Raw genomic sequence first — 19,952 nt, 5'->3', positions numbered from 1 at the left:
ATCTCTAATTAATTCTCTGAATGTCATTGGCTTCGACACGACACAGTTTCCTCGTCCGTCTTCCTGTCATTAGTTGTGGCCACTTTCTTAGTACACACGACTGTCCCTGAGCACTTGCAGGGTGAGCTTTGTGTACGTTGTACCTGTAACCTTACTCATGCACACGGCACACAAGTCTCCAAGTTCCGAGCTTTGGTAATAACTGTAATAGTTTCAGATATTTTTCGTCATGTCTTTCCCGGACACGCTGTATACGAGAGATATTTCATAAATCATGCACAGGTTGGTAGAACTGTGAAGTGGATGATTCAACACCAATGGAAATTACGTCAGTTGCAGTTGAAGATTTGAATAAGAAGCACGTGTGTTCGTTTCTCCGTGGCATATTCTGTGTTTATGAAGTCTACACGTGTCTCGGGTAATGTGATGATTTAAGATCAAAGATCGAAACTTTATGTGTCAAAACCTCACAGATATCCACAGCGGAGCGGAATTTCTGGTGAGCTTACAGTAGAGCGCAGTACAGTTTCTTATTAGGCTACTCATTTTCGTGTCTATTACGGTTCACTGTAAGTTCGCCATAAACTTCACTCAAAGCACTATGGAAATATGGATTTCTGTGGGAATACATTGGGTTCCGCTATAAGAAGAATAATACAGTGTGTCCCAAATTGATGTACACACATTTTGAAACACTATTTCTCAGCAACGAGATGAGACAGAAATATGATTTTTGCGGTTTTCTATTCCTTGAGCTCATACATGTTCAGAATGTCCCTTTCCGTCACTTTACACTCCCATCAACGACGTATACAACAGAGCGACATACCAACTGGATTGTTGCTAATGGAACATCATTACAGACATGTTCAATCTGAACTCTCAGTTCCTCCAATGTTTGTGGCTTTGTGGCGTACACTGTGTCCTTCAGATCTCCCCATAGGTATAAATCTGGAGGGGTTAAATCTGGGGATCGAGGCGGGAACTCTGCAGCACTTCCTCTTCGTCCTATCCATCTCTGGGTCGTCCTCATTTAGTACGTGAACAAGTCTCGGAATGTAAGGCTTCCATTTTTGAGCTCGCAAAATTCGATGAACACTGGATTTGCTGATACTAATCTCACGAGAACATTGCCTCATTGACTTCTTTTGGGATTGTGCAAAAGCCTGCATGACTGCATCAACACTCTCGTTATCGGTGGAACTTCTCTTTCTTCCGCACCGCCCTTTCAACATATCTTGTATTTTCCGTCGACTTCAAATTTGTCTCGGATTCTTGTGATAGTTAACCTTGTTGGCGGTTGTGTTCCAAATTCAACCTCAACAACATTCTCCACTCTCCAATAATATTTCAATATCCACTTACGTTCATCGAACGATAATTGCACCGCCATGTTTTTTTTGTATAAACAGATGAACTTGTTTCCATGCTTTCCACTGCTTTCTGAATTTTAAACCGCAAAAATCGTATTTCTATCTCATTTCTTTGCTGTGAAATAGGCTTGTATTTCAAAGAGTGTATACATAAATTTATGGCACTATATGACGCAAAAGTATATGATAGAACGTAAACATATAATTGCACTGCGTAATCAGTTTCTTTGTGCAAATAAAGGTATAAGATCAACCAAACGTGGTGTATTCCTTCTCGATCAAACATGGATAGATGTGAACATGACAAAAAGATAAACTGTGGACAATTAGTGATGACGACCAATTCCAATTGGTAAAGGTTCCAGGATTATAGTAGGCCTACTCCATGCCGTTAGTGAACAGGGGTGTGTAGAAAATGGGTTACTGATATTCAAATCGAGTCCAACTAAGGATTATCACGAAGAAATGGAGAGCTACCGTTAAAAAAATTGTTTCAGCAGCAGCTTTTATCTAATATTCCACCTAATTCTGTGGTTGTTATAGATAATGCAATACATGATAGTGTTCTACCAAGATTACGAAGTTTCTCTTGAAACATTCGGTAGTCCTCTCACCCTCCTACAAAACTGAATTACTACTAGTTTAAAAATCCGGCGAAGCAAACCTCGTTAGGCTTATTCTGTTTGGAGGTTGCTGCCGATTCTGTGTTAACAGCTAGAGTCGGCCTGGTTGGCGGTGGCCTTCTTTGCCAGAGGTAGCGGGTTCGATCCCGGGCCAGATCGGTGGCATTTAAATGTGTTTAAATGCGACAGGCTCATGTCTGTAGATTTACTGGCATGTAAAAGAACTCCTGTGCGACAAAATTCCGGCACACCGGCGACGCTGATATAACCTCGGCAGTTGCGAGCGTCGTTAAATAAAACATAACATTAACATTAACAGTTAGAGTGTGGGGCAGCTGACTTGAGAAGCAGGAGAAATTGTTATTGTAACACGAAACATAGAAAATTCCTGAAATCAAGAGATATAATTGAAATAACAATGCTTCTGATAAAATATCGAAGAACCCTTGTTCCGCTCTGTATAAAATTGGCTTATAAAATGATCGAACGATAGATTTTCGCCATTATGTTCAAGTCGTGTTTTAAAAGCAAGGAAGACATTTAATTAGTTCAGACCAGATAAGTGCAATCTGAAGTTCTTTCAAGTATTTCTAGGAACAAATGCTCGTTTATTTTTATGTGAGCGTGTGCATTTTCTGCCTCACTGACTTCTAGTTATAATTCCTGCTCCGATAATCTCAAAGTAGGCGTGTCAAAACGGCTGCCTTAGCTACACAGAGTATGTGGTAACATTCATTACAACAAATTACATACACAGAGGAAAATTATTATGAAGCACCTGAAACTCATTAGGCTTGGCTTGATTTCTCGCCAAAGGAATTTGGATCCGATTCAGAAAATAATTTGTGTAAATATTTGGTGAGCAAAGCGACGGTAAGATAGATTTTCTCAGAGTGCTTAAGAATGAAGTCCTACGCCGTAGCCGTGTGGTCTAAGGAAGAGAGCCTACTAATATGATAGTGATACGACAAAAACACTGATCCAACACGAACTATGATAGCAACATGACAGCAAAGTGACCTGGTACTCACAGGACTGATTCATTCATACAACATGTCGTCGGAGGATGAGGACGTTCTCACTCTAGTTAATTAGCTAATATCAAATTACAGCGACACAAAACATAGGAATCGATTCTGGGGGCATCCTTTTTGGCATGCTAATTTAGAACAACGCGGTGCTTTTAATCTGTTCAAAGAATTAAATATATACCCAGAAAGATTTAAAATATTCTACAGAATGAGTAGAGAAACATTTAATCTGTTGGTACAGAAAGTTGGATCTTTAATTTATAAAAAGAACACTAACTTCAGGATTTCAGTCAATGCTGAAGGACGCCTTCTGATAACTATCAAGTAAATAGGCCTATAACTTATGTTTATACATCAGATAAATAATAATTGTTCGTTTCTTGTCCACATCAAAGTAAACGTGTTTACAATATGTTTATAGGGTAGAGGGGCCAATTACCGGACAGGTCCTATTTACGGACACTCTTAACATTTTGTCATTTTGTGCTTATACAGAAACCTTTATACAGGGACATCACTCTATTTTTACTAACATTTTAACATTAACCTGGCTATACTCGGAAACACTGTTGCCCCCTTCCATTACAGGAGTTTGGAGTTACTAGTGCAATATGTAAACAAATCATTTTACTAGCTATAGGAGGAGAGAAAAGTAGTGTATCCATTTATGTTACGGGGAAATATAGTATTACGATTTTCAGTTTGGTCATTACTTTACAGTATTTTATCAAAAAACAGTAGAATAGTAACAATTTTTTTTCACAAACTCAAGTCTTCAGGCGGTTATATACATTATGTAATGTCTACTTTATTCAGCATATTACTAACCTAATTTATTCCTGAGAATTTTGTGAGCACTTCCGTAAGAAACCCCAATTTCTACAGCTAACTTCTTGACCGACTTATTAGGACCTCGCTGCATCCTTTCTCTAGCATCTTCTACAGCATCTTCTGTCGCCTTTGTTGGCCATCTTACACTTTTCTTCCATTCTGTACACTCTGTTGCTCTAATTTATCTCCCAGATTAATGACATTTCTACAAAAATATTCCGTAATGATATAATTAGGAAATTGTGAAGAAGAAAAAAAAACTGTTTTTCACATTCGTTTATATTTTAATTCCAGTTTCCATCATCGTTCTTCATACTTACAAACAATAAAACAAAACTCTTGTTTAAATAATGCTGTTAAGTACCGTACCGTATTATAGGGTGCCGTACTTTCGGTAACTCTAACCTTCATTTGTGCTCAGTCCACACAGATAAATTCAGTTATGCTACACAACATACCTGTGTGAAAATAAACTTCAATAATATAAGCTTTTTCTTCTATAGAAAATGCAACATATTTCTGAAACACACTGTACTCTGTACTGTTTATTTCACTGCTAGCAACAGCGGCCGTAAGTTTGTGTGGCTGGCGTTAGCAAGGGCATTAGTGGAATAGGTGGGAGTCAAGTACATTTAGAAACGCAGGTATAATAAAAATTGAAGTAAAAATAAAATGATGTCCCTGTATATTCATTTAGCTAGTCAATGGAAAGCAGTAATATTCTAGAGCTGATTGCGACACATGGGAGTGAGATAGATGTGAAATCCGAGCTCCAGATAGCGGAATGTGAGCAAAGGTTATTAGAATATCTTTATATTTCGCCCTGTTATAATCAAAGCTCGGAACTTGGGGACTTGTGTGTCGTGTGCATGAGTAAGGTTACAGGTACAGCGTACACAAAGCTCACCCTGCAAGTGCTCAGGGACAGTCGTGTGTACTAAGAAAGTGGCCACAACTAATAACAGGAAGACGGACGAGGAAACTGTGTCGTGTCGAAGCCAATGACATTCAGAGAATTAATTAGAGGTAAACGGTCTGTTTGAAAATAAGAAAATACGTATTATTCGAATGGGTATTTTATACGTTTGAAAACATATTTCTTAAAATTTAGGTACAGAATTTCGTGGAGGAATTCTGAGGAGATACATTATTTTCTTCGAATGGAGAGTTTATATTTTGTAACTTGTGTCAAACACAAACTAGAGATTGGAAACGGGTATTCATTGAAATACATTACAGTCCCTTAAATCGGTGGAAAATTTGTCCATAGCCATGGATCAAGTCGTAGTGGAACCTTCCCTAGTAGTGACATAGAAATTGAAAACTATTTTCGAGACAAATTTAGGATACTTATCTTTCTCAGATACGAGATCAGCTAGCAACTACTGAAAATCGAACAGGAAACAGTGACAGTGAAAACATTCAATACTTTATTTCGGCCTAAGACTTTATAATACAATTACAAACCATTTTCCAAATTTGAAATTTTTAAAAATTGAAGCTTTTAAAAAATAAATTTGTAAAATTGTCCACGATATAATATAACTTAATATTAACAAATGAATTTTGTTTTACCTTTTATTTCTGTCTACTATATTCTTGTTTTTATTGAATATCACTGGCTTCTGTCGAATTGTCAATTTATATTAAATGTGTATTTTTCTCTCTTTTTCTCTTTCTTCTTTCTTCTTGCTCTTGTGTTGTATTTATTGGTTTGAATTAAGTTACTTACAGTATTTAGTAACCTGTCCTTGTAAATTTTATGTTATATTATTGACTAAGACCACACCGTACACGAGCCTGGCTCTTACGGTAGTGGCTAGAAACATTTTTGTTTTATAAATGTAATTTGTATTCAGTAGGTAGCTAGTTAAAATAAATAAAATAAAAAAATAATTTTGCTCCCGTCACTTCATGTGACGTGGAAATAAGTTTCTTTCGTTTCAAATCACGTTTAACTAACAGACGAAGAAGGTATGGGTTCGAAAAATATTCGAATGTATGTAGTCATACACTGTAATAAAATATACAGGGCAGAACTGTAAATTTGATATATTTTGCATGTTTATTTATATATATGCTATAAAATTACTTGTTTCAATCTACCATAATATTACGAGTATCATTATGTTGTTCCAGCCAGGAACCACTTTTATAGCAGACCTTACAGTACCTCTGTGCTGGAAGCGGGAGTTTGTTGACATTGAAGTCCGGTCGCTTAGCCACGTTCAAAGACACAAGTCCCCAAGTTCCGAGCTTTGGTTATAATATTGAGCGGTAAATTATTGTGTAAATAAGATAAAATGATTTTGCAATAGGTTTATTATGTTTTAAATCCGAAAAATAGATGTAGTATCAAAAGACATGGTAAATCTTTAATAAGTTCAATAAAGGCTATATTGAAATTAGGATCGTCTCTCATCTTAACCCTTGTATTACCAACTCACAACTGATACAACAAAAAGTGGGGCATGCAGCTCTGTGAGCGACACAACACAACACAGATATTGTCGAGTTTTTGTCTGATCAGATGAGTGGACTTCCGTTCATTTCATATTATGAGTTATACAGGGACATCATTTTATTTTTACTTCAATTTTTATTGTACCTGAGTTTTTTAATGTACTTCACTCCCACCCCTTCAACCGTCTTCCACACAGATCCAAGACCGCATATACAGTCATAGTAGCCACAGTACGTTCCAAAAATATGTTCGCATTTTCCAGTGACGAGAGAGCTTTCAATATTGAATCATTTTCGCACAGGTACTGTCGTCCATTTGCCTACGTCGTATCCCGGTTTCCCCCACCAGCTTTTATTCGCCAGCTAGTGGCTGGGCTGTCTTAGCTCTTTTCTGAGAACATTAATTTCTGTTAGGAATTGGACGTCTACGTAATATTATACAACTGTTTAAAATAACTTAAATAAAAGGGCCTCGTTAAGTAATTAACTGTCACGTGATTTCCTTCCTTTCTACGATCCTACGATATAACCATTTGGACGGACAGTAGATAGTATGTCTGAGTAATTTTATCTTTTTGGGCAGACGTGAAGATTAATTTACGGTACGTAAGGTACTCTTTTATAGAGTAGATACAGAATTATTTCAACATGAGTTACTAGTACGAAGAACTGGTAATTGGAATTAAGTACAATATGCTATAGTGCGATAATATGCACATTAGAACTGAAACCTGTATCGAAATGTGTTTAAATATCCATATTATGATTATTTTTCAATTTAACTTCATTCTCTATATTGTACGCTAATGTGTTGTAGACAGTATATTATACACTGCATAATGAATACGGCCACATGGACAGCTCAGTTCGTGAGTAAAAACACTCATTGTTAATACTGTACTGTATTTTGATTAAACAAAAACCTATTGAAAATGATTAAACTCAAAAGCGCAATATTTCAAAGTTTACATAAATGGATGAACTACTTTTCTTCCCTCCTATACCTAGTAAAGTGATTTGTTTGTATATTACGTCAGTATCATCGAACTCCAGTCGTGGAAGGGGATAGCAAACGGCGTTGATCCAGAGGTATAGGCAAGTTAATATTAAAAATGTTGGTAAAAATAAAATGATGTCCCTGTATAAGAACATACACGTTGGCAACAAGCAAAGCATCAAATCCGTGACGTGTTTCTGTCGCTTGTCGTTCCAGTGGGCGCTCTGCCTAAGGCTAGTTCAAGTCGTTACGAAGGAAGAGATTTTCTCATGAAATTTCGGCCAATGTATGGAACATATGCCCAACCAGCATCGTATAAAAAAACTTGGGGAGCTACGATAGGTAGCGAAATCCGGTTTCCAAAGCCAGATAAAACGGGTGATAAAGATATCGTGTTAAGCACAATTCATCTTCGTGCTGGTTGGATGAACGTTTATTTCTACTTAGGCATTTTGGACGTCAGATAACTGTTCGCCCTTGGTTCTGTATAGGCTGGCGAGCAATATATTTTTACTTACGGAACACTAGGAGAATGTTTTTACAAAAAAAAAAAAAAAAAAAATGGTCAAAACTCTCTTCCTTCATTTTTCCTTTCCTGTGTGAAAATTTTACTTGGGCACTTAGGAATTGATAGTTGAAGGTTTTTAGCTTTTACTTCGTCTTTGAGGTACAGAAGCGGTTTTTATACCTTGACCGAAACTACTTCCGACTTGACAGTTTAAGAGAAGGGGGAGCAGTGTTGTCATGTTGCCCATCTTTCGTGTAAGCGAGCGAGCTGCCGATAGAGTGCAGTAATGAACGGCTGACATGAACGCATACATTTCTAACCAATTTGTTGAACACTAGGCATTAAAATTGGTGTATATTATTACTTTTATTAGTCTATTATTATTATTGTTATTATTATTATCATTATTATTATTATTATTATTAGTAGTAGTAGTAGTAGTAGTAGTAGTAGTAGTAACATTAGTAGTAGTAGTAGTAGTAGGAGTGGTGGTATTCTTCAATGTAATACCGTTAGAAAAGCGTCGAAAGGATTGTAAACTGTAAAAACAGGTTTCAATTTAATACGAAGCCTTTACAGTACTTTTATGAGTGTCGGTATTCTTCAATATAATGTTGTTAGAAAGACGTTGAAAAAATTGTAAACTAAAAAATATTTATGATTAAAAACTCCACGGCCTTCTTCTTTTCCAATATCGATAACAGTGCTCTTATTAATTTTAACACAAGCAGCAGTTCTAATTGCGACTTGCGCCGAAGGTAAAAGAGGCTCGACTCTTTAACGGGGCACCTTGTACAATATTCTTTGTTCTCCGCCTGCCTTTCCTTCCTTCCGACACTGCACAAGTCACCTGTTTAGAAACTCTCGCACAAACTAGAAAACGCACACTAGCCACACACTCCACCAATGACAACGAAGATAATACGTGTAATATAATTTACACACAATAATTATCGATACACTAAAACAATAATACAACTAAATAATATTTTTAATGCACACAAAGAAGCACGCGTTAACCAGCCAACTCAGTCATTACAGGAACTGCATTCACCGCTAGGCCGTGGTATTCACGTGCAGCTTGTAAACATAGACACGGCAACACCGTCCCGTTACCATGGTTACGCGTTTCTCGTGATTGGTTGATTTGAATGGTTGCCATGGTAACATGCTAAAGGCGCCATTTGTCAGGTCGGAAGTTGTTTTGGACAGACCATATATACACCTGCTGCATATGTCAAAATTGTATATATTTTCACAAATTTGTCGTTTCTCGAAGCTATATTTTTGAGGTTGAAATTACTCCATGCGCATGCAGTTTTCACAAAATTCAATGAAAATATTCGAGCGTGTTCAGTTTACCTATATGGCTGTAAGAAAACAACTATTTGGGACTCAGGTTACCTATATGGCAGTAAGCAAACAACTACTCGGGACTCAGTTTACCAATATGGCATTAAGCAAACAACTACTCGGGACTCAGTTTATCTATATGGCAGTAAGCAAACAACTACTCGGGACTCAATTTACCTATATGGCAGAAAGCAACTACTCGGGACTCAGTTTACCTATATTGCAGTAAGTAAACAACTACTCGGAATTCAGTTTACCTATATGGCAGTAAGCAAACAACTACTCTGGGCTCAGATTACCTATATGCTAGTAAGGAAACAACTACTCGTGACTCAGATAACCTATATATTTTATTTTACTAGGTTACTTTACGACGCTTTATCAACATCTGAGGTTATTTAGCGTCCGAATGAAATGAAGGTGGTAATGCCGGTGAAAGTGAGTCCGGGGTCCATCACCTAAAGTTACTCAGCATTTTTATCATATTTGGGTTGAGAGAAAACCCCGGAAAAACCTCAAGCAGATAACTTGCCACAACCGGAAATCGAAACGGACCACCTGGTTTCGCGGTTAGACGCGCTAACCGTTACTCCACAGGTGTTACCTATATGGCAGTAAGGAAACAACTACTCGGGACTCAGTTTACCTATATGGCAGTAAGCAAACAACTACTCCGGATTCAGATAACCTATATGGCAGTAAGAAAACAACTACTCGGGACTCAGTTTACCTATATTTCAGTAAGCAAACAACTACTCGGGACTCAGTTTACCTATATGGCAGTAAGCAAACAACTACTCGGGACTCAGTTTACCTATATGGCAGTAAGAAAACAACTACTCGGGACTCAGTTTACCTATATTTCAGTAAGAAAACAACTACTCGGGACTCAGTTTACCTATATTTCAGTAAGAAAACAACTACTCGGGACTCAGTTTACCTATATGGCAGTAAGGAAACAACTACTCGTGACTCAGATAACCTATATATTTTATTTTACTAGGTTACTTTACGACGCTTAATCAACATCTAAGGTTATTTAGCGTCTGAATGAAATGAAGGTGGTAATGCCGGTGAAAATGAGTCCGGGGTCAATCACCTAAAGTTACCCAGCATTTTTATCATATTTGGATTGAGAGAAAATCCCGGAAAAACCTCAAGCAGATAACTTCCCACAACCGGAAATCGAAACGGACCACCTGGTTTCGCGGTTAGGCGCGCTAACCGTTACTCCACAGGTGTTACCTATATGGCAGTAAGCAAACAACTACTCGGGACTCAGTTTACCTATATGGCAGTAAGCAAACAACTACTCGGGACTCAGATAACCTATATGGCAGTAAGAAAACAACTACTCGGGACTCAGTTTACCTATATTTCAGTAAGAAAACAACTACTCGGGACTCAGTTTACCTATATGGCAGTAAGCAAACAACTACTCGGGACTCAGTTTACCTATATGGCAGTAAGAAAACAACTACTCGGGACTCAGTTTACCTATATTTCAGTAAGAAAACTACTCGGGACTCAGTTTACCTATATTTCAGTAAGAAAACTACTCGGGACTCAGTTTACCTATATGGCAGTAAGGAAACAACTACTCGGGACTCAGTTTACCTATATGGCAGTAAGCAAACAACTACTCGGGACTGATATTACTTAGCGTCGGGCCAGCGCCGAAAGTTACCCAGCATTTGCTCTAATTTGGTTTGAAGGAAAACTTGGAAAATACCTCAACCAAGATTTGAACCCGGGCCCGCTTCTTTGACGGTCAGACATGCTAACCGTTACTCCACAGCGGTCGACTTATTGATGATAATGTTTGTGATGATGAGGAAAAGAGGCGAATAATGAGCAGACAGATGTTGAAGCCACATTCCTCAAAGCGGTTGAAGTAAGTCGAGGGTTGGACCGTTTTTTTTTTTTTTTTTTTTTTTTGCAAATTAGGCAGAAATTCATAATTAGAATGTTGGTAATAGAATGCTCGGGCCACGCTGAATAAAAATTAGTTGGAACGGTGTAATTATTCGCCGGCACAGCTCTGTGCACTAAATGATTGCAGGCTCACAGCTGTGGTCGTGGGGAAATCACAGTCGCTGGTCTCGGTTGGCCGGCGTTTCCTCTAGAAGGACGACCGTGTGCAGTTCTCGTTGCTAATGGTAGTGTTTAACAGAGAAGTGTGTATTACGTACCGTACCTGCATGGAAACCATACACCAGAACGTTGTCATTATAGTCCTCAATTAGTTTCTTAGCTTTCATAATGATTTCGTTATCGGTGTCTTATACCGCATAATTTATTCAACGCGAGTTACAAGACAAGATCGAGGACCGACTTACAGTGGACCAGAATGAAAAACTAGCTGGACAAAATTAATAACTTTTTCCTTATGCAGGCCTAAAGATTTTTATGACACTTTGTACAGAAGTTAGAAGTTACAGGTGGCATATATTTTTTGTGCACAAAACTATGCTTACATTTGTATGCTATTGTAACTTCTGTAATAAGTTTCGTAAAAATCCGTTAGATAGTAGAGATTATTAATTTTGTTTAAATGCACCTTCTATAAAGCCGTAGTTTCTTTTATACGTACTCAGAGTTTGTACACAAAAATATATCCTACCTGTAACTTCTGTACGAAATTTCATAAACATTTGTTAAATAAGAGAGACGTTATTAATTTTGTCTGAATGCACCTCTTATAAAGGGATAGTTCCTCTAAAATAAATGTAATCAGAGTTTGTACACAAAAAATATATGCCACATGCAAATTCTGTACGAAATTTCATAAAAATTTGTTAAATAGGAGAGTAATTATTAATTTTGTCTTAATGCAGCCCCTATAAAGGGACAGCTCCTCTTAGATAAATGTAATCAGAGTTTGTGCACAAGAAGAAATATATTATGCTATCTGTAACTTCTGTACGAAATTTCACAAAAATTTATTAATAGGAGAGAAGTTATTGTTTCCGAATGCATCTCCTATAAAGGAATAGTTCTTCTTACATAAAACTAATCAGAGTTTGTACACAAAAAAATATATACTACCTGTAACTTCTGTACGAAATTTCATAACACCTTGTTAAATAGGAGAGAAGTTATTAATTTTGTCTGAATGCACCTCTTATAAAAGGATAGTTCCTCTTACATAAACGTAATCAGAGTTTGTACGCAAGAAGAAATATATGCTATCTGAAACTTCTGTACGAAATTTCACAAAAATTGGTTAAATAGGAGAGAAGTTATTAATTTTGTCTGAATGCACCTCTTATAAAGGGATAGTTCCTCTTACATAAACCTAATCAGAGTTTGTACACAAAAAAAATATATGCTACCTGTAACTTCTGTACGAAATTTCACAAAAATTTATTAAATAGGAGAGAAGTTATTAATTTTGTCTCAATGCACCTCTTATAAAGGGATAGTTCCTCTTACATAAACGTAATCAGAGTTTGTACGCAAGAAGAAATATATTCTATCTGTAACTTCTGTACGAAATTTCACAAAAAATTTGTTAAATAGGATAGAATTATTAATTTTGTCTGTTGGCAAACGAAGAAAGAAATGATAGAGACATGATAAAAACAAACAAATGCTACGGACATGATGAAAACAATTCCTCAATGGAAATGGGTGATTCCAGAACATAGCATACAAATTCCAGGAAATCATTCCAAAAATGATCCTCCATACATTCTTAAGTTAGATGCCATGGAACTACTCTGCAGCACATATAAGGATCACCTTCAAATTTATACAGATGGATCTCTAAATCGTAATAATGGGACATCAGGAGCAGGGTATTATATTCCAAAATATCAAGAAAGTTATTTCCTACCATGTTCATCTCCCTCCAGTCTTGACACTGAATTGCTAGCTATTGATGCTGCTCTTCAGTGTGTTACTCAAATTTCTGAAAAATCTATTTGCATACTTACCAACTCCAAGGGGGTTATATTTAATATAATTAAATATGTACCAGACCTATATGCACATAGAATTATTCCAATTCAGAAACAACTAAGTAGACTAAAAGAATTCCAAAAGCAAATAACATTTCAATGGATACCTAGTCATTGTGGTATACCTGGAAACGAGAAAGTCGATAATATTGCAAAACAGGCAACATATTTGCAACCAAGACCTCTTCAAGTGATATCTCTATCCAATGCTTTTGCTTCAGTAAAGTCTCATTTTGCAAACTTATGAATCAGCAATTGGCTCTCTTCTGACAAAGGAAAAATTTTACAGTCTGTGCAAAAGAAACCAAATGACCTGGAAATGTACAAAAACTTGCCCAGACATGTTCAAACATTTTTAACGAGAGCCAGAACAGGTCACATTGTCACTCAATTGTACCTACACCGATTTCACATTTCTGATAATCCTACTTGTCTGTGGTGTAATAATCATGATGAAGATCTGGAACACATTCTTCTATACTGTCCATCCATAAACCACAAAAGAAGTAAATTAAAATCATCAGTACCAGTTACAGAACACACAGCCCTGCAGTATATATTGACTACACCCCAACTCTGGCTACTAGCAACAGGCATCTATAATGATCACCGATCAAAATACCGTCCATTTCTCGTGAAAAAGAACAACTGAATAGACTACATGGACTATAATGGACTTTATGTTGTCAGCAAATAGCTGGATATATTAAGAAGATTGATTGAAGATTAAAACAAACAAATATACCATAGAAGGTCCACACCTGTGGAGTAACGGTCAGCGCGTCTGGCCGCGAAACCAGGTGGCACGGGTTCGATTTCCGGTCGGGGCAAGTTACCTGGTTGAGGTTTTTTCCGGGGTTTTCCCTCAACCCAATATGAGTAAATGCTGGGTAACTTTCGGTGTTGGACCCCGGACTCATTTCACCGGCATTATCACCTTCATCTCACTCAGACGCTAAATAACCTAAGCTGTTGATAAAGCGTCGTAAAATAACCTACTAAAATAAAAAATAAATACTGGAGAAGTGATAAAAATTGTATAATAATTAATCAGCCATGATTGGTTGAAACAAGTCGTTCCGTACCGTTTTATTGGTCAAAAGTAGTATGATGTAGTAAACGTGTAATAGTCTGTGTAAAATATTTGGATTCAGTAAGAAACTATTCAATTATTTTTTGCACGCCTCTAATGTTACAAGCACAGCGGCATGATTTAGACTTTAACGCTGGCTTAAGACACGCGCACATTTTAATTAGCGGCCGACCGGTACCAGACGCATCTGAGAGTGAAGTCCGGACTGCGACCCGCCACGCACTGTGGGAAATAAGACGGCCGAGTGGGCGCTGCAATCAAGACAAAGGGAGATGCGGAGGAATGTGCTGACCTTCATCATGGCGTACTTCTTGATGTACCGGTCATCAGCTCCTCCGAAGCCCCTGACGGAGGCGCTCCAGAACACCAGGACCAGGGAGAACAACACGCGGAAGTGCATGGCGCCTGCGCTGCGTGGACCCTGCAACACGAAAGTGCCAATCAGACGACTGGGTTTCCTACATGAACACATGAGCACAGCAACAGTTACTATATCACATATAGGCCTAACTGTACACAAAACGATCGCTGACAGCAATAAAACCTATTATTATTATTATTATTATTATTATTATTATTATTATTATTATTATTATTACTAGCCGTACCCGTGCGCTCCGCTGCACCCGTTAGAAATAAATATAAAGTAATTACATAATTAAAATAGGACATTTGATCCAGGGAACATTCGTGTTTGATAGAAGGATAAATCGTTTATTATGTTACTTAATTTAAATTGCATTTGCATAATTAAAATGCGATCATTTTGATCCAGAGACCACTCATTTGGTCATAAAAATTATTTTAGGAAATACAGGAAACAAATGTACAGAATAGCCTATCAAGTTTTCTGTGCATAAGAAGCTATTTTAATCTTACCTGTCCTCGATTCACTCAGAAGTTACTGTAATAACATTATAGCATTATGTCCATCTAGAGAAACTACACTTTCCAATGGTGAATTAATAATTAATTATACAAATCGGTTAATTTAGCTTCCGATATTACTTCATACAAACACAGAAACATTCTCTGTAGGCTATCTTTCATAGCTTTCGATTGTTGCTGTCCAAGGCCCCTTATAGACGAAGTCATTTGTTTTTTAATTCATTACACGGCCTTAGATGGCAGTTATTCTAATTTTAAAACGCATTTATCTCATTAAATATCAGTCCTATCAAAATTTTTTAAGGAATAAAACTTATCAGAAATCATTTTCAAAGAAACTTTTGTTATTTAACATTTTCACAAAAATCAATAATAAGCGAGATATTTCGATTTATTTAATTCAGGCCCCCTTATAACCCCCCCTTTTAAATAACGTATTTTGAATGCCATATAGCCTAAAATCTAAGTTACAACGAACTTAATTTATATTTCAATTTTCATCGAAATCCGTTCAGCCATTATCGCGTGAAAAGGTAACAAACATACAGACAGACAGACAGACATACAAACAAAAATTTCAAAAAAGCGATTTTCGGTTTCAGGGTGGTTAATTATATATGTTAGGACCAATTATGTTTGGAAAATCGAAAATTACCAGAAAAATTTCGGCTACAGATTTATTATTAGTATAGATTATTATTATTATTATTATTATTATTATTATTATTATTATTATTATTATTATTATTATTATTATTAGTATTATTATTATTATTATTATTATTACTATTACCATGACCATCATTATTACTGTTACTACCATCTCTGATAGAGGTTGTGGTTATGTACTGTTACTTATGGGCTATACCATCTCAAATCGACCGAAAAATAGAGAAAATTTACCTTACAATTTCTAAATACAATGAAACTTTTTTAATACGTAGAGAACTGTGATACAATGCTTTGTGCAAAGTTTGAGGCATCAGAACTTCATAGTGTTTAAATTTAAAAAATTTTAATTCATCGTATTTTCATAAAATTAGCAACTTTAAACTGTTGTGGCTCCGAAACCCTTTCACCCAATGATCAGAATCATGGTTTATTTTGATGCTGAGAAATTAAAGTTTGTATTGACATATAAACAGATTTTCTTAGTTTTTACGGCAATGAGAAATTTAGATTTTTCCTCATTAAGATGCCTTTGCCACCGAAAAAAAATTTTTTTTTAATATATCGTTAGATTCCGCATTAAAATTACAGGGACATCATTTTATTTTTACTTGCATTTTTATTGTACCTGCATTTCTGAATGTACTTCACTCTCACCCCTTCACTAATGTCCTTGCTCCCGTCAGACACACAAACTTACGGCCGCTGTTGCATTCGAAGTCAAGCGCTGAAGTAAACACTGCAGTGTATAGTGTGTTTCATAAATATGATTGCGTTTTCCATAGAAGAAAGAACCTATATTAATAATATCGTACTAAAAATTATATTCAAGAAACGATAAATTCAATTTCAGAGAATATGCTTCAAAATGTTTTAATAATATGCGTACTGAATTGAAGCCTGCATTGTAATGAACGGCAACCATTTTCAGCAACTTGTTTAAAAATTCAGATTAGCTTTTTTTGAATTGAGGTGGCTAGAAGCAAAGGAATGCTAGTGACATTTGTAATAACATGAGTTAAGTGCATCCAGTGTAAGCAAAAGTATCTAAAATGTTAGTGGCAAAGGGATATTTTAATCGCATCAAACATTAAAATTTAAATAAAAAATTTCACCGATTTTACGAAAGCTTAAATATTTAAACCCCATTTTCTCAAAAGTAACTTAAGTGCACTTACAGCCCTTTACTTATGACCCCTCAATTTAAATGCACTCTCTATATTGTATGATAACATCAATAATTAATATTCTAAATAAAGTAGACATTACATAACAAACATAGCCGTCTGAAAAGTTGAGTTTTTGAAAAAAAATGTTACTACTCTACTGTATTTTGATAAAATCCGTAAAAGTGATGATCAAACTCAAAATCGTAATATCGTATTTCCCTACAACATAAATGGTTACACTACTTTTCTCTCCTCCTATACCTAGTAAAATGATTTGTTTACATATTGCACTAGTAACATCAAACTCCTGTAATGGAAGGGGGCAACAGTGTTTCCGAGTATAGCCAGGTTAATGTTAAAAATGTTGGTAAAAATAAAGTGATGTCCCTGTACAAATAAACATATATTTTTTACTTATGGTATGTTGATAAGAAAGTATTGAAAATATCAAATAAAGAAAATAAATAGTACGCGCGTGAAGTAACCAGCTGACTGTGAGACGGGAGCTAGCCCCGAGACAAGCAAGGCCAGGAGACAAACACGTGATGTGTGGTCTAGCAGCGCATGGCTGTGCTAGCTTTATCACAGGTTTTCATAAACACAGAAGTAAAATGACGCCCAACGCTCGCTTATCTTCAGCTCTCGGCCAGTGCGTGGGTTCAAGTCTAGGCGTGTGAAAATAATCTATTTAATACCCTCGAAACTTATTGCCCTATCACTAAGCAAACAATGCCGAATCCCTCTTCATAATGCAAGGTTTTTTCTCAATATTTTTTTATATTTTTACAAATGGCCAAAAAGCCTAAAAGCAAGTAAAATCAGATTACCTGTCTCTCTGTGTACAATAAAAATAAGGATTACTTCTTAACATAACCTACCAAATGTCAGCTTCAAAATAAGCTCTCGTTCAATGTTCTGCAGTAAATGGTTCCAGAGTTCTGAGCGCTGAAAGAGGCTTGTTTTTATAAAATACGCTAAATTTGTCGCTCAATAATACGAAAACCGTTTTACTTTCGATAGTATATTTTTGAAAATGCACTCCCCTCAGTAATAATATAAGTAGGGAAAAAATTAGTGTATAAAAAAATGCGAGGTTTTTTACAGATCGATTTCATATGGAATAGCCCTTACATACAAATGGCTTTTACAGGACCCAGAGGTTCATTACCGCCCTCACATATGCCCGCCATCGGTCCCTATCCTAAACAAGATTAATCCAGTCTCTACATCATATCCCACCTCCCTCAAATCCATTTTATTATCCTCTCATCTACGAGTCGGCCTCCCCAAAGGTCTTTTCCCTCAGGTCTTCCAACTAACACTCTATATGCATTTCTGGATTCACCCATACGTGCTACATGCTCTGCCCATCTCAAACGTCTGGATTTAATGTTCCTAATTATGTCAGGTGGAGAATACAATGCGTGCAGTTCTGCGTTGTGTAACTTCCTCCATTCTCCTGTAACTTCATCTCTCTTAGCCTCAAATAGAATAAGAAACGAAGCTGTATTGGAAAGAGTGGGTGAAGAAAGAATGATGCTGAAACTGATCAGGAAGAGGAAAATGAATTGGTTGGATCACTAGTTGAGAATAAACTGCCTTCTGAAGAATGCACTGGAAGGAGTTGTGAACGGAAGAAGAGTTCGGGGCAGAAGAAGATATCAGATGATAGACGACATTAAGATATATGGATCATATGAGGAGACAAAGAGGAAGGCAGAAAATAGAAAAGACTGGAGAATGCTGGGTTTGCAGTGGAAGACATGCCCTTGGGCAAAACACTATGAAGGAATAATATAATATAGTCTTATATATTTATTAAATATGAGTCATAATCAGGCTTCGAGACTTCGGACCCAATAGAGCAGTTCAGTGGGAAATCCGCATAACGGCGTACTGAGTATAGTGGTAAAGCGTACAGTGGGTGGGGGTACTGTAGAATGAATGCCAACAAATACGCAAAGGAAAACGCTCTGGATTTGAAGGTTCTGACGAATAATTTGGTTTTCATACGAACTGTGTCTGGAACTATTACACGGTTAGAAAAGTCAGAGCAAGAGATGCCGGAAGCCCTCAAATTAATTTAGAAAATGATGTAGAGAATTAATGAGACACCAAGTACACCGGTTACTGAACGTGTAAAACAGAAGTGGAAATCAATTTTATGTAAAACTAACGGATATGGAACATTGTGTAACATAAACAGCAAATTAGTGGACATAGAGTCACTCGAAAATGAAAGACTGTCTCTTAGAGACTGCAATGATGTTAGGGTTTTTCGTGTTGCTCCTATCACGTCATCCGACGTAGAGCGCAGCTTCCTACAGTACAAACTTTGGCAGATAACCGAAAAAGATTGACGTTTGAGACACTAAGAATGTATCTTGTAATAGGTACATTGCAATTCGATACTGTAACTGCACTTCCTAAAGACGACCAATAGGATAAGTGAAAAAATTAAAATTGCTACATGCTTATTTCCACCATTAACACTGTGTATAATTAAACACAAATGCTTATAAAAGACAGGAGAATAAATGCTTTTCATATTCTTTTGACATTATCATTGTGTAATGTATATTTACTTTCAGAATGTACATATGTGTGTTTCCCCATACTACCGTACTCTACTCTAAATAGCAACGTTGTTACCTCAACACATCTCTATCTACCTGCAGCGAGTCAACAACCTATAGTACATGCACAGTAAACTTATTGTATCGGGTCCAAAGTCTCCAAGCCTGGTCATAACATTGTGTGAATATTAAATTGTAAAATTTCATTGTTAAGCAAGGAACTTGAGAATTTCAAAAAGAGGGTGGTTGAAAATTGAACGGGGGCACTGATTTTTCTGCGTCGTCGCATGTCTTTGAAGGAAACAAATTATTATGAATAAAAAGTTATATCCCAGACTTTACAAAGACTTCCTGCTTAAGAAACACTGGTCATTGTGCAGTTAAAATTGGCCAGTGATTTGTCACAGAAGATGAAT

The 19,952-nt window shown here is 36.5% G+C and overlaps 1 protein-coding gene and 1 long non-coding RNA gene across 4 annotated transcripts in view; one reads left to right on the top strand and one right to left on the bottom strand.

Moving 5' to 3' along the window:
* LOC138713770 (uncharacterized) overlaps window positions 1–19,952 on the top strand; it is a 428,588-nt gene that overhangs the window by 321,372 nt on the left and 87,264 nt on the right. The gene's annotated exons all lie outside the window — the stretch shown is intronic.
* Window positions 1–19,952, bottom strand: part of LOC138713763 (uncharacterized) — an 85,940-nt gene that overhangs the window by 54,120 nt on the left and 11,868 nt on the right. For 2 of the 3 annotated variants that reach the window (XM_069846172.1, XM_069846174.1), the window contains exon 2: window positions 14,527–14,655. In XM_069846172.1, coding sequence (XP_069702273.1) covers window positions 14,527–14,634 — 108 coding nt within the window. In that variant the 5' untranslated portion in view covers window positions 14,635–14,655. Of the gene's footprint in view, window positions 1–14,526; window positions 14,678–19,952 lie in introns of those variants that run through there. The other variant, XM_069846173.1, reaches the window with a different exon arrangement.

This window comes from Periplaneta americana, chromosome 14 (genome assembly GCF_040183065.1).
Source record: "Periplaneta americana isolate PAMFEO1 chromosome 14, P.americana_PAMFEO1_priV1, whole genome shotgun sequence".
Taxonomy (NCBI): Eukaryota; Metazoa; Arthropoda; class Insecta; order Blattodea; family Blattidae; genus Periplaneta; species Periplaneta americana.
Note: the sequence above shows the minus strand (reverse complement) of the source record. Positions and strands in the feature narration are given on the sequence as shown.